The 16,448-nt window shown below is 31.9% G+C and overlaps 2 protein-coding genes across 8 annotated transcripts in view; both read right to left on the minus strand.

Moving 5' to 3' along the window:
* LOC105139065 (uncharacterized) overlaps positions 1–16,448 on the minus strand; it is a 29,563-nt gene that overhangs the window by 4,548 nt on the left and 8,567 nt on the right. The window contains exon 1 of one of the 7 annotated variants that reach the window (XM_011045380.1): positions 3,781–4,572. The exons of the other annotated variants lie outside the window; for them this stretch is intronic. Within the exon in view, the coding sequence (XP_011043682.1) occupies positions 3,781–4,362 (582 nt within the window). The 5' untranslated portion in view covers positions 4,363–4,572. Of the gene's footprint in view, positions 1–3,780; positions 4,573–16,448 lie in introns of those variants that run through there. 7 annotated transcript variants of the gene reach the window in all.
* Positions 7,133–10,760, minus strand: LOC105139066 (molybdate-anion transporter-like). The gene is made up of 8 exons (XM_011045381.1): positions 10,454–10,760; positions 9,686–9,830; positions 9,433–9,601; positions 8,896–9,166; positions 8,463–8,728; positions 8,158–8,373; positions 7,710–7,812; positions 7,133–7,559 (listed from the first exon to the last, which is right to left on the minus strand). Exons 1-8 carry the CDS (start codon positions 10,602–10,604, stop codon positions 7,501–7,503), a joined length of 1,380 nt encoding a protein of 459 aa, XP_011043683.1. The 5' UTR covers positions 10,605–10,760; the 3' UTR covers positions 7,133–7,500.

The following is a 16,448-nucleotide window of genomic DNA, read 5'->3' on the forward strand; positions in this document are numbered from 1 at the left end:
AAATGTACACAACAACGAGGACATTTTCACATTTACTTCTAGTAAAACTAGAGACTTGTTCAGCATCTTCAGATAAATTTAAGGTTTCTAGTGTCGATGCCTTTACTTTATCCTTGAACCCAAATACTGTTGGATTTCCCCTTGATGAACAAGAAAGTCATCAACAATTTCTCTAATATTAATTTACCTTCACCCCTGAACGTTTAAAAGTGAAGCTCTTTCACTCGTATACATTAGTGGGTTGATTGCTTTTTTCCATTTCCACAGATTGAACTGAACATGACATGTAGAATTAAATGTATTTCTGGCTATCCAAATATATTACTGCGCGGCATTCCTATTACATGTAATCTCGCTGGATGCTCAAAAACCATTTATCAATCGTTGGATACCCAATTAGGCCTGCATGTTGGTGTGATATTGCTTCCGCGACATTAATGGCAGAGTCCCATCTTCTTGATAGCCTCTCTGAGAGCCAAATCAAGCTTCACCATGTAAAGCACCTCATCACCTTCTACCGAGTGAAAGGCCACCTATAACTATACCCCTGTGGTCTGTGCATGGTACCCTAATGACTGCATGGGAGCATCAATTACACTCCATTTGAAGGCTGCATGAACGTTGACTTTCAGAAGTTGGGGTTTGGCCCTAGGATATGTCCATACATAATGTTGAACTGCTTGTTCTTTGAGTAGCATGTTGTCTCTTTTGCACAATAAAATGCCTTGCTCCTTGCCACTCAGCATAAATTCCAAAGACCACATACACAGTTCTTCCAGGATCAACTGTGTCCCTGCTAAACCACATGTATCCCTGGGACACAAATTTGAAAGTTTTCAGATGCTTGGTGTTCATCTCCTATCATCTTTAAAGAGGGGCTGCCCCTATCTCAATTCTCCTCGAAATCAATATTTCACTCATTCATCAAAGTAAAAATCAATCAATTTAAATGTCAAAGAACACCATCAAGATGTAGAATTGAAAATCTATAAAACCCATAAAAGAATTCTACTGATAAATGTCGAAGTGACAGAAATAGAAAGCAACAAAAGGTGTCACCTGACCTTGTTCAGCAGTTGCACGGTTCTGTTGTTCTAACCAGCTAACCAACAGAATATTCAAAGACAGATCTGCTGCCTGCTGGTAATCTTTCCATCTTAATTTTGTGGCGTGTACCTTATCTGAGCAATCAATTTCTTTCTTCAAATTATGTTCTACAATGTTGGAAAGTAAGATAAATTATATATAAAAAAATTACATGTTAGAATTAAGAAAATGAAAAAAAGAAGTTCTCATATAGCATAAACCAAGGGAATTACATATATTGAGTCACTGAATAAAGGAAACATTTAACCAATGTGTCTCCATTTTTCCATCAACTCTTAAAATATATCTTGAGCTGTTTCCTTTCTTCTTCATTACATTTGAACCACAGAGTTAATCATGAAGTTTGGTGTAGAAGGGCTAACTCTTATAGCTTCATCATTATAATCGTAGCTTTCACTTGCTATGAGCTTGTTTAGCAGTTAAGGCTGTGGGAAAAAGTTTCGACTTGTTTAGAAAATACTTCACATGTTGAAAGAAACTAAGCTGAGCTTTTGACAACTAAATAGAGAAAGGTGTGTTTACCTGTGATTCTTTGACAGGGTTGGAGTGACAAGGATTCCCTTGATGTTCTTGAAGATTAACTTTCAAAAATTATAACCAAATGAGCATACAGTGAACACATGAATGCATAACTAATCAATACTTCAACATGCAAGTGTATTCAACTCTCGTGTTTTTGCTGTCCTGCATGTCTTTTAACTCAGTTTCCATGAACAAATACTTACAACCACCATCTCGACTAGGGGTATTGGGATCATCCAAATTAATTCATTCTATTCCTAATGGTTGATTGATGTGATCTTTCAACCAAACCGTGGAAGTTTGCTAAGGACGCCAACAGGGGTCAGGGAGCAAGAAGAAAGGCTTAGTCTAGGCAGTTTGGTACACAAAATGCAGCCAAAGGAGCCAAAACCTACAACAAGAAAGAGAATTACATGGGCCAGTCAAAAGTGTAGGACTTCATAGACTGCCTATAACAAAGTTAAAGCCAGAATCAACTCCTGCAAACTAAATCAGCCTAAGCCAGTTTGGTACACAAAATGCAGCCAAAGGAGCCAAAACCTACAACAAGAAAGAGAATTACATGGGCCAGTAAAAAGTGTAGGACTTCATAGACTGCCTATAACAAAGTTAAAGCCAGAATCAACTCCTGCAAACTAAATCAGCCAAGTAAGAAACAGCTGTAGCAATGCAGAAACAGTTGTTAAACCCAGAGAAACAATTGTAGTATTGCTGCCTCATAATTTGCATCAACAGATTAGAATCAGTAGGATTAATGCAACAGCAACATTACCACTGAATGCATAGTGAAATAAGATTTCTCACAAAACAAGCATCATCAACCAAAACAGTCGAATACAAGGCACGAGATCAGAGAGGTGTCTGCAGTCCATAACAGAGAAGCAGGAGCAAAATGTCAGTCCTTATATGAAGAACGAACTTATCAGTATTTTGATTCTATTGGAGCTAATTAAACATAGCATCCCAGAGACAATATACTTCCAAGAATGAATTCAATTGTAGCAACTTATTGCGAAATAAGCAACATTTAGTGAAACAGTCCATAAGCAAGAAACAAAACTCTATCAAGTTAAGCTAATTATCCACATTCACAATTTTCAAAATGACACCGAGGAAAGGACATGTTTGGCACATAAATTAACAGCCACATAAAGCTGATATAAAATCCTGAACAGATCTTTTCTGCATTCTTCCATAAATTGGCTTCTTTTCCATTCCTTCTAATACCATGGAAGTGTGCCATCGTCAGTCACTCAGGTTAAATATCAATGATATTTCTATTTAAGCATGCTCATATGATACAAGTAAAAGAGTAACCAGCACGGCCAGAGAAGAGAGCATGTAAGAGATGTAATTACAGATAGAAAACAGAAAGCACAAAGATTGAATTTAAGAATGTAATATGAAAGATCACAAGTACAAAGAATTTCATACATGAAGGAAAGCACATTGTTTTAACTCTTGGAAACCTCAAAAGTTGAGAACCTATCGGAAAATTATAGGTAAATCTACAGATTTGGTGTCATCCTTGACAGATCCCCAACAATTCTTTAGAACACCTTAGCAGCTGTTCCATTGCTGAGGTGCAAGTCCTGAGTGCAAGCCTTCATAGAGGAACTTGGGTCCACCATCTGGAATTAACCTCTCATCTAACTTTCTCTTACTATACTTCAGCAGATAGCGGTCATTTTTTCCCTTGCAACTTTTATCATCAGGTGTCATAGACTCATTTCGTTCCCTAAAAGATTGAGAACCAGAGTTCACACTATGGTCATTCCCCCTTGAGTCTATCAATTTGCTGGAAAAGCTCTGTTCTCCCATCTTCGAACACTTGCCCGCATTTCCATCTTTCTTAGCATTAGGTCTGATTTTACCATCACCAATTCCATTCGATTTCCGACACTCCACGTCCACACTTTTACTCAGAAAATCATCACGCTTTCCACAAGCACTGGGATTCCTAAAATCAGAATCTCTAATCCGCGTTTTACCATTACCCTCCCCTCTCCTAGCAACACCCAAACAACTTGAATTAACCAAGCACAAATTACTCGATATCCGGGGCGAGCTATTTATTGCTCGATGCAACCGAAACGCCAATTCAAAATCATCAACATCATTATTCTCCTTAACAACCCCATTATTAGCCACCATATCCAATGCTTTCCTGGCCACATCCGCCGCATTCCTCTCCTCCAACGCCTTCCTCACAGCCAAATCCCTAGCCCTAACCGCAGCCTCAACCTTCTCCTGTACCACACAATTAGCATCCTCCAAACTTCTACCCAAAACCCTACCGCTATTCCTCTTGCTATCCTTACAAACTCCCCCCCTCTTACTAGCAACCGAATTAGGCACCCAACAATCTATACAAACAAAAAAATCACCACCACCACCACAACTAGAATACGACCAAGGGGTGACAGCCTTACGTTTTGCAAAACATGATTTATGAACAACCCTCTTACATTGGCAACAACGAAAACACTTAGTCTTATCAGATGATTGTCTGAAACAATAAGAGCAAATCCCGGAAGACTCAACAAGATTAAAACATTTCGTACAAAGAAGGATGATTCGCCACTCACTGTATAAAATTTCGAGTCTTTTATGAGAGGGGGTGCGGAGACCACAAGACTGACATTCTGTCAGATTTGGCTGATCCCTTGTCTTCTTGGCTCCGTTGCTGATAATGGGCTGTTCTTGTTTTGCTCTCATTCTCTCTTGATCCATGGAGAATTTCTGATCAAGATTAGCTTTTTATCGCCTTCATCCTCTTCCCTGCCTATAAACCTGGCAGGAGGAGGGAACAAAGGAAAATGAGGGGTGGGGTTATTGACCTTTGGAGATCCTCATAGGTTTTATATTTTATACAAGTAGTCCCTCAACAAAATAGTTTCTTAGTTTTACTCCCACACTTTAAGTTTCTTTATACGGTTAATCCATCTTTTTGCACAGTGTTTTTTGGATATTTCTTGGAATATGCTACGAATACTCGATAAAATCGTGGAGGAAAAAAAAGAAACATAAAAAGAAATACTAAAAAAATGAAAATAAAAGGCATAAAATCTTAGATTTATATGAAATGGATGAAAATATTTGAAACTAAAAGGATAAGTATAAGAAAATAAAAAATAAAAAATAAATCTTGAAAGGGGATGATCTTGCGGATTATATATTTTTTAGATTTGATTTATTATTTCTTCATTATCTTTTATATTTATATTTACCTTTTTAGGTTTCAATTTTTATATATTTCTTTATTTCATGATGTTTCAATTTTTATATATTTCTTTATTTCTTTATTTTTTTTTCAAATTTACTAGTAATGAGTAATGAGAAAGAGGAATTAACAGTAAAAAATTACTTTTTTTCTTATTTTTTATTTTTAATATAAACACATCAAAATTATTATAAACATTATTTTTATTTTTAATATAAACACATCAAAACTATTATAAAACATTAAAAAAAATATCAATTTTTTTTATGCAGCCAAAGAACATGATCTTAATAAATTAAAATCTAAATACCCAGCTCAACAATTATTTAAATTTTTTTAAAATATAAAAACAAAGCTAATCCAGTATTTAAATTGTCATGATCCTTAATCACCAACGTTGAGGCAACCTTTCTCTTCAATTTCTTTCAATGAATTTTATTTCTGTGTAGAATTATAACTAAGTTTTGAATAATAAATTTTTAATATTACTAAAATATTTAGAGATAGAAATAAAATAAAATAAAATAAAAATTTTAATTTTTTTTACTAGTATACTGTAAACACAATGAAAAAGAAATTTTTACTAGTATACTGTAAACACAATGACAGAGAAAAAAATCGATGCAAATATTAAAAAAAAAGTTAACAAATACTAGAAAAAAATTTACAAAATTATTTTAATTTTTTAAAAGGATAAAAATAATTTCATTTTGGATTAAACTCCATCAAATTAATAAATATTTTTACTAATTAATAACTTTTTTCACTATAATTATAAGAGTTATACAAATATGTGTAGCTTATTAAACATAGCTTATAATTATAAGTAATGTAACTTTGAAAGATATAACTTAATTAATTAGAATTTAGATTTGTTCTATAGAAGTTATTAATTTAAGTTTTATAAATTTTAAAGTTTCTGATTATTAATTTTAAACTCATGAAATTAGTGCATTTATATAGGTTGGTCTGAATACTTATATCAATAAAAAAATATAAAAATAAAAATGGAGGAGGAAAGTCTCTGTTAAGCAGGAAACAAATATTTCTAGTTATCTAGCAGCATTGGCAGCCCTTTGTACAAATTCACGGTGGCTACTGAGAAGCAATTTAACATAATCAATGATCTGACAGACAATCCCAAATAGCATCTCCATGTTGATGGGATATTTCTTCAGCTATCATGGCTGAATCAGTCTCCGAGTCAGCACTCCCATCACTGCATATCCCAATTTGTCCGATCATCTCGGTGGAAAACCATCACGTGACTTTTGGTTTTTAAGGTGGCGGAGTGGCCCCAGAAGCTCTCCATCTTGCTGAAATGCTTGTTTGAGTGGCGTGTTGACCCTTTTGCTCAAAAGCATGCCTCGCTCCTCGCCGCTGGCCAAAAACCCCTTCGCTCATTCTTCTCGCCGTGGTCGGAATCCAGGCTGCAATCTCGTGGGTAAAGTATCGTCTGTTACTTTTTTACCATCTTAATAAATTTTTACCAATTTAATTTTAAATCTGAGCTAAATAAAAAGAGTTTTCAAATCTAATCCATTATACTAAATTTAATAATAATATAAAAAAAATTATATATTCTAGATGTTTTTTTAAAAAATAACCTTCAATTTTTATTTTTTTAAGCCGCGGTGTAGTATGATTAATAACCTAATTAACAAAATAACAAAAATATATGGGTTGATTTACTGTTCAGGTGAAGTGCAACTTAACCTTATATAGCATAATTTAATGGAATTAGATTTAAATTATCATAAAAATATAAAATTAAAAGAAAATGAACTAAAAAGTAAATTACACACGAAATTCATGAAAATTTTATTTTGGTATAAAAACTTATCTTTATCTTATAGATTTTTCTTTTCTCTATTTTCATATTATTAAAACCACATTTGAAAACATAATTGAAACCACGTTACTTTAGATTTAAATTTTTTATTAAATAGTTTTTATATTTATTTTTAACATGCTAATTTTAAAAATAATTTTTAAAAAATAAAAAAAAATTATTTTAATATATTTATATATATATAAAAAAAAACACCTTAAACCACAACATAAAAAAAACACTTTAATCCCAACGTTAAATCTTCCATGAAAAGCTAAAGGTGCCACAAGCATTGATCTACTGACATTCAACAGCCAATCATCCGTTCAAGTCCCAAACGACTCAACTTTCTTTGCTAGTGAAGCGCATGTGTTTTTTAGCATTTTAGTGATTCTACATGGCCGGCCATTCTCCTAAAAACACTCAAAAAAATCATTTCAAACCAAAAAAATGAAAAAGCAGGCGAGTCTATTAAGAAGCCAGATACACTTGCAGTAGATACAAAATTATAGACCAAGCTTTGAGAAGAATAACATGAATTACTTTGGAGACATGTCAAATTCCTAACAAGCAAGGAGGGGATGAAAGAAAAGACTGCTAATACACTACTCTGTCAAACAGGTGACAGCCAAAAAAGAATGATATTATAGAAGCTCAAGAGAAATATTTGTATCTCCTTTTTCTTTGAAGGACAGACCACTATAGTCTCCTTGTTAAATTTCAAGGCTAAATCACATCTAGTTGGAAGCACAGCAAATGTATAGAATGACTTGGATGGTTGTTTCCAAAAATCTCCGGTCTACTGTGTAGAGATTAATCAGATGTTTAGCGGCTCTGCCTCGGTATCCCTTTCCTTCATCGACCACTCTTCTGTCTCTGTAATAATTCACAACAGGCAAGTATTGGAACCATTAGCACCATATTTTCTCCCACCATGCAGCAGGCATAATATAATGTAAAATGAACTGAGCACTGCATTTATATCAAAGTTCAACAGAAGTAGCAAAGATTAAGGCAAATATTTACTTGGCTTGTCTGCAATCATCATGAGCCTCCTCTGCAAGATAGATGCCATGAAGAGGAAAATCGAGCACATGCCGAACATAATGGTGATAGGGAAAGCATTAACCTTCAAATCAAAAACCAAAGAACGAGTTAGTAACGAAAACAAGAGACACTCGGTGTTTCCAGTCATGGTAGGATGGGTGGGGAGGGGGAAGGTGGTAAGCATGGAGCAAAAAACTACTTCCAGGTTACAGATTGGTCATGCTGAAGATGGCTACCAATGGAGTTGGTCTTAACCAGTCGAATGTTAAACCAGTGCACTTTTTCCACTGAGGGTTATCAAAACTAATATGCACTGGCATAAATTCATAAATTCCTGGAAATTAATCTGGGTTTTTTCAGCTCTATAAGCAATTCTACATTTGCTACTCCTAATGAGTCATGATACACAGTAAAGCTAGTAACTTACATTGTACAGAACAATGCACACAAAGATATTGAGTGGAATGCGGAAGAAGTTCATGATGGTGCTCCTGGCCTCCTCAGGAATGTATTGGGACCTCATCTTCATAATGGAAGGCCAGAATATCCCTACACAAGCCTCAAAGGTACAGAAGCCGAGTATCTGGAGACAGCCTGAGAATGAGATGCCTTCACCTTTCTCTTTAGGAGGTGGCACTAAGAACTGTTCCATGTCAGAGAAACTGAAGATTAATAAGAGAAATTGAAAGGGGCAAGAAAGGAGTAAAAGAATGGATGGGAAATTATACATACACTGGATACAATAGGAAGCAAAAGAGAGGCTGATGAAACAACAAAAACAATCTGCATGTAGCTCTCTACTCTGGGTGATGAGCGGGCCATCAACCGAGATGCAAGAGAGCTTCCCAACATTGAGGCCAACATGAATGTAGCAAAAATAAATCCGTGAGGAATCTCTTCATCATTTGGGCTCAAAGCTGGTGTCCAAAGGAACACAAAGGTATACATAGAACCTTCAAACAGAGACTGAATGGCACCCAGCAAAGCAATTTTTTCATCTGAACAATATTTAACATAATTCAGAGGAAAAAAAGAAAAAAGGAAAAGGGAAGAAAATGGGGAAGGAATGTTGAAAACAAGGAAGAAACAAACTGAAAACAAACTAGCTTGCCATACACCACAAGGAACAATGAATGCATCATGCAAAGCAACTAGAGGACTCTACCAGAAGCAATGGCCACAGCAGCACCCCTAAATTGGGCAAGCAAGTCCTTGTTTTCTGAAGGATCTCCATAGTTCTCTGACCATGATGACATAATAATAGCCATTCCAATTGCAAGAAAGCATGCAGCAGCATCAAAAGGAGCCACAGGACCAAGTTGAAATGTATCTACAAGAAGGTTTCCAAACAATCCAGACAAAATTGCCACAAGACCATTTCCCAGAAAAATCGCCTTTGAAAATGTCAGTGATAGCCATTGTTGCTCAAAGCCCCTCTGCACCAGTAAAGCGAAATAAAGAAGAATTAAGATAGGCAACATTCAAAGGTAATCAGGCATCAGTTACTGATTAGATTGAATTGATTTTAGCAAAGACTAGCACGTAGAAACTGCTATAGCAGAAACTTGGATTGGAAATCTTGAACCAATTAATTTTAGGAGGTTCTCTGACATACCAAGTGATCACTTAATTATTTGTTCTTCTAGACCTAAATGCAGCCAGTAATAACAAATAGCACTAAAGCAGAAACACGATCCTTTACCTTATTGTGTTCCGCAACCAGCCATGACTCAAATGATGAAAATAGGAGAGAAGTGGCGATACCTCCCAAGACACGGCCTATCATTAAAACTCTGTACTGAGGAGAATGCTTGGTAATGCAGCTCAGTATATAGGTAATGCAATAAGTCACACATGCCCTCCTTCGACCCCTGATATAAAACCAAGCAGAGCACACTTAGCAAAAGAAAGAGAACTTTTAGAAAACAATAACAAAACTCGGAGGAAACTCTCACTGTTTATCAGCCAACGATCCAACAATTGTCCCAAACAGCATGGAGGACCCGAAACCAGCAATAAACAGCCGCCCAATATCCCCTTTCCCAAAGCCGTACGTAGTGTAAAGGAAGTAAACATATGGACCTTGCAACCAATCACCAGCTGTCACCACAAAAAACAGTAATTTATCATAAACATAATTGTTGAAACAACTGAATTAACAAGCTCTGCTCTGATACTAAAGGCAAGAATTAAGAAATTTCAAATCCAGCTAAAGCCTTAAAAAACTGCTTAACTAAAATTCAACAAAATAAACAAGATCATTCAAGTATCTAATCAAAATGAAAAATAAATCCCAAATGAAGTCATTATTTTGACATATCAAAGACACCAGATCCAATCTCCGTGATCAGTTTACAAGGCAGACACTTGCCTTTCTGTACAAAACGCAAAGTAAGCTCAAACCTTTACAGCACCAAATACCGACCCTCCACTAAGTAGTAGACAAAACAAACAAAAGAAGACCCATAAATTTATGAAAAATCTAAATCCAGATCCAATGTCCCCGCCATACAAAAAACACAGCCTAAATCCCACATTCTTACACGACTCATTGTTTTCATAAAGTTTTGAGCTTTCAGCATCAACAAAACCAATCCCACAAAAATGCTAATAAACCCACCTCCAAGAACCAATCAAAAACACATAAATCACATCAGATCCATATAAAGATAATGATAGATCTAAAAAGTTTGAATTTTTAATGAAAGAAAGGGAACACTTACCCATCATAAGAGAGTAAACAACAAGGTAATTGTTCTTGAAAGAATTGAAAGCAGGAGATGTATTGATTCGATCTTTTGTTGTCTTGCTTAGCTCAATTCCTAAAACTACAGCACTTAATGCCCCAAAAACCAGATAGTAAAAAGCTTCCATTTTCTCTGTTTTTCCTCACTGTCCTGTTTTTGAGAGAAAGAAGCCTAGGCAAAAACCAAAAAATATTCTGTGATGTATAATGTTGCGTTGCTATAGGCTTAACAATCTCTACACATAGGGTGCGAGGATCTCTTCTCTTTGAAGCATGCGTGAGAGAGAGTTATATATAGCACAGGTTGAAGAGGAGTGGGCTGTAATCTTCTGCATGCTATGCTATCATCATCTTTTTGGTATTTTTTAGCTGCTTCTCGTGATTTTTGGACTTTTGCTCTATGCTGGTGTTGTACGTTTGACATTGAAGTGTCACAAATTAAATTATTTCCTTGTGTTTGATATTGCATACAAATTATTTTAAAAAAAATATTTAAAAAAATATTTATATTTTTTAATTAGTTTATTAAAAGCATAAAAAATTAATTATATATTTTATCAAAATAAATACACTTATGAAAAGTATACAAAAGTAAAAACTATTATATTTTTAAACAGGTATATACTAGCATACAAATAATTAAAATGAAAAAAATTAATTGTGTTCAAAATGATTAAGATATTGTTTAATATTATGATAATTTTTGTTTTTTTCCCAAAGAAATTGTTTTTGACCTTACATGTAATTGTGTTCCAAACCAACCTGCTTTTCATTCATGAAAATCAGATTTTTTATTTTTCTTACTTGTAAAAATTTATTTCACAATAATTTTAACAAAATTTATATTTTTTTAAAAAAATTATTTTTTATACCACAACTAAAAATAATTTTTAACCTATTTTTTTAAAACCTCAATTATAAATGTTTTAAGAGATCGTTCGAGAACGCAGTTAAAATCTTAATCTCTTAAATTTTTATTATTTTTGCTAATATTTTTATATTTTTTAAATTATTTTGATATGTTTTTATTAATTTTTTTAAATAATAAAATTTTATTTTGATTTATTTCTATGTAAAACAATTTTGAATTGCAATCATTATCATAATTTAAAACAGAATTATAGTTGTTATTATATATATATATATAATTCAATCTTTTTTTCATGAAAAGAATAAATAATTTGAAGACAAACAAGTGAAATGTATTAAATGTAATTTTTTATGAAATAAAATAAAATAATTTTGAAAAAAATAAAATTATCCAATTTTCTTTTCTTATGTAAATTTCAAGGAATCCATTATAATTAAGCTTGTATTAGTTAGTGTCTCATGAACAAATAGGTATGTTATTAAAGGATGAAGATATGTACAAAATAAATTTATTTTTGTATTAACTTTGAAAATAATTTTTATATTTTCAAAATAAAAACAACACAAAAACATGTTTATTATATTTTATTGTCTCATTTTTTTTCTTTTATCTTGAGATAATAACCATATCCTATTTAAAATATATATTTATAGATATAATAACACAATTAGCGTGTAATCTCCTTCTCATTTATCACACAAAGCTTCAATTTTAAAGAAAAGATAACAATAAATCGCTAATAGTGACAAATTTAAGATCTGATCAAAGTATAATTTAATCTCAATACTCGAAAACCGGGTAACACTGAAGAATGTGAAAAAAGTCAAAGTATCTACAGTATATTTTTGTGTTTCCAGATCTTGACAGGGTACAAGCATGAGAAGCGAGTGACATATTGCAGGGCCCACAAACGCGGTTTACACTGTGGCTGATTGTACGGACGTAGACGTGGCAAGATCAAGACGAGTTTGATGAATTTTATCGTGGCTTTCAGTGTCGGTGGTTCTGTCGACGAGAGCTAGTACTGGAGACCCGCATGGCATGTCTTGGATCATGTGCTCATGTTAACATTTTGTGTTCCCACTTTCCAATCCTCTGCACCGTCTGATGTAAAGTGGGACATGTGTGCAGAAAGTACTTCACTATTTTTTATCATGTACTTATGTGGGGCCATGCACATGAGTGTTGTTCCATTTGTTGAGAAGAAGAAATTAATTTAGCATTTGGTGAAGGAAATACGCCAACCATAATGAATTTTATTGCTGCAATAAATAATACAATGAGTTTTTGTATATTAAAATTGAATTTTGACATATTTTGTTTAAGATGGTATTTTAATAATGAAACTAGTATATTTATGAAATCTTATTATTGTAATTTTTAGTTTAATTATTTTTTAAATAAGAACAGTGATGTAAATTTTTTTTCATCAAACACTAGCTTTATAATAATGAATATAAATTTCATTATAATTTTTGGATTATAATGAAATTTTTTTAAAAGATTATGGGGATCTAATAATCATTTAAGTTAGGAAGACTTTAAAATATAACTTAGAAGTTATTATTCGAGATTTATCTTATGTTTTTAATTAATTTAGGGTTTTTTTTTTTTCAGTTTAATTCAAAATGTTTCTCTTAGTGTATAAGAAGTATAAAGTAGTTGTAATATAGAGTTTTGAGTATAAAGTTGTTGTAATATAGAGTTTTGATGAGAGAAAATATTAAGTAATAAGAATTTAAATTAAAGTTTTTGTGTGGCAACCTTTTTAATAGAATTATTCCTTTTTTTATATTTTTGTTGTTTTTTTGTGTTGTTTATTTGAAAATACTAGATGAAGATATTGTTATCATTTTGTGTGAGTCATGTGTTTTAATTTTTTTCTCTCTCTTTATATTTGTCTCTTTCTTTAAAGTAGATACATGAAATAACTAATAGCATAACAACAATTATTATCTAAACATCATAAAATTTTTAAGCAAAATCTTTTACCATCTTAACTAATATTTTAAAAATCTTACATTAATGCTTTTTTATATATATATAACTAGTAGAAGAACGCATTTCATATCTCACTTTTGCTCTATTTTTTAATTGGAGTGGAAATAATAATTTTCACTTTCTATTGCTTTATGAAACTAAAAAAAAAATAGACTATAATACTAAAGTTTAATAAGTGATATTGCATTCACCTTTTTGTTGCTGTGTTTTTTATCTAATAATTTTCTTTTGAAATTTTTGTAATATATTTTTGATATATTCAAGTTGTTATTAAAGTTTTTTTATATATATACATAATGTTGTTTTAGTTTTTATTTAGCTTAAGTTATGCTTATTAAAACAAAGATGTTTATCCTAGTTTTCCTAAACTTGTTCATACATAAAATAAGTTCAAAAAATCAATTTTGAATTTATATTACATGAACATATAGGTTGTTTTAGGTTGGTAGTTGATTAGTACTTAAAAGTGTATTTTTATCAAGGCTTTATATCATCATTTTGCACTTGAAGTATCAATAACTCCTTAACTAAAACATGTTTTATAATAATATATCTAATAATATAAGATACCTTTAATTTATGGTAAATATTTATTTTAAATACAAGTCTATCATATAAATGAAATGATTGATTGATGAATTTAAGAACTGAAATTGAAAGGATAAAGAGATGACAAAACTTAGAAAAGAGATGTCGGTGCAATCCAAACCGGAACACTATTCGGTAATTGGGTCATATCTAGAGCTATAGATCTCATATTTATATCTACTTTATATGGATGGAAAGGTAAGACATAGGCCTACAACTTTCATATGGAGCCCAAGATCTAAAAAAACTATTTTCAAGTCCAAATTATTGCAACAACAAAGAAGCCCGAATCTGTCATCCAGCTCGAGTACTGTTCAGTATTTTAGCCATATCTGGAGTTCTAGAAGTCAAAATGAGCTGAATGTTTTACACAAGAAATCTGAGATAATTGCATACAACTTTCATGTTTTCGAGTGGCTCCAATTTTGACGTTATCAATGACGTTTTGGGCAGATAAGAGAAGATAAGGATTGTCACCAAGTCAAGAGTTGACCACCCACTCATCAATTAGTCATCAAATCAATAATTCTCAATTTTGGCCTATAAAAGGAGGCATTTGCCATGCATTTAGGCATCTTGGTTTCCATATCAAAATCATACTCTTGCTTTCTCTCTTTGTATTTTTTGTAATATTTATGCTTTGCTTTCATTAATATCAAGTTTATGCCTTTCATTTCCTTTCATTTACTTAGCTAACTTTTATCTTATTTATATTCTTATTTTGTTTATTTATTTTTCTTTCTTTCATTATGTCTAGCTAAGTTTATTATGTCAAGGTGAAAAGGTTACACTAATGGTGTAAGAATAAGTATAATGTAAACTTAATATGGACTTTAATGTTTGATACTAACATGTTTTGTATTTGTTATCTTGTTCACTCTTTAATACTTTACTTGTTAAATGACTAATCTTGATTTATGTTGTATAACACTTGGTACAACAAATGCTTGACACTTTCATAGCCCATACTGTATGGTATAACCGACATCTGAGCTATGAAAGGAACTTGATTTGTTGTTAACATAAGTTATAATCATGAATGCTTGACGAGATTTACAAGTATTAGCATTAATCGAATAAGATGACTAATGTAATCATTTTAACAATCTATAATCTAATTAGAACCTCCTTTGTGTGTGGTTTCCAATTGAATAATAAGAGTTTATACTATACTTGTTTGATATACCATTAGTGGAACCTCTAACCTTGACATTTGTTATTATCATTGTTTAATCATTACATTAATTTTCCATCTCAAAGTTCTCATCTTTTTCTTCTTCTTCTCCTTCTTTTTCTTTATTATTATTATTATTGTTATTGTTATTATTATTGTTCTTATTATTGTTGTTGTTGTTGTTGTTATTGTTGTATTATTGTTATTTATAATTTGTACAATTAACCTCCCTCTAGTTCGACCCCGGTCTTACCGGGTTATTTATTACTACGACACTCCTGCACTTGGGAGAAGACATCAATCTTTTAGTCATGTCAGTAGTTTTTGGATTAGATACCTCATGCTTCATTTTGATGTTTTTTGTTACGTTTTTGGATTTAAACATGTTTGTGTATGATACTGTTACTTGTTAGGATAAAAAAAATATGTTTTAGAAGCAAAAAATGCCCATTTCTAGGGCTTGGCAATGACAGAGCATGTTTGAATTTTTTTTCCTAGGTTTATAGGTAATGTTCTTCGTATTCTTGAAAAAATTTCCTTAGCCCCTTGATTCGAACCAATTTTAATCCATTTCTTTGCACTGAACCTTCCTTATGCATGATTAACATATAATATAAAAAGTTAAAGTTTGTTTATCGTAGCAAACCTATCATAGTAAGTCGATAGAGATAGACATTATTAGGCTATAAAAAAACAATAATTAAAAAAAAATATAACTTACCTCAGATAAGGTGTATTAAAAGTATTAATACTTTTTAATTTATACAACCAATTTCTTACCTAGAATCTCTACAAAAACAATTATGATTCCTAGTAGCAGTCACTAGCCACCATCCATTTTAACTAAAAAGAATTGATCAGATTATTAGAATAAAAAAATTATCTAATTATCCAAAATTAACATAAGCCTTAGACGATAATCTCAAAAGGAATATCCGAACCTCATCAGTTTTGCATTAAATTTTACAAAATTCTTTAAATATAGAATCTAATTTTGCCTTCTTCTATATAATATTTATGTTATGATGGCCAATAGAAAAGGTAAAGTGTTCAAATGAATTAATTAATTAATTAACAAAGAAAGAAAATGGCAACTTCTCATCTATCTATCTATTTATCTATATATATATAAACATGCGAGGAAAGCACTGTATGTTGTTTCCCACATGTTTTTTTTGTTCTTTTTTTATATTTTTTCCTTTTTTCTAAAATTGACTTATTTTTTATTTTTTTGTTTTTTTTTTAAAGTATCTTTGCTAATTTTTTTTAAATATTAAACTGGTTAAGAATTTAACTATGTAATTTAAAAAAAAATACTGTGAATTGCTACAATATTTC

The sequence above is a fragment of the Populus euphratica genome, unplaced genomic scaffold (assembly GCF_000495115.2).
Source record: "Populus euphratica unplaced genomic scaffold, PopEup_1.0 scaffold121.1, whole genome shotgun sequence".
NCBI classification, from domain to species: domain Eukaryota; kingdom Viridiplantae; phylum Streptophyta; class Magnoliopsida; order Malpighiales; family Salicaceae; genus Populus; species Populus euphratica.

Coding starts and splice junctions, on each gene's coding strand:
- LOC105139066 (XM_011045381.1), bottom strand. CDS start 10,604: ATGGAAGCTTTTTACTATCTGGTTTTTGGGGCATTAAGTGCTGTAGTT. Junction 9,831..10,453: donor TGTTTACTCTCTTATGATGG/GTAAGTGTTCCC, acceptor TTGTGGTGACAG/CTGGTGATTGGTTGCAAGGT. Junction 8,374..8,462: donor TGCTTCCTATTGTATCCAGT/GTATGTATAATT, acceptor GACATGGAACAG/TTCTTAGTGCCACCTCCTAA.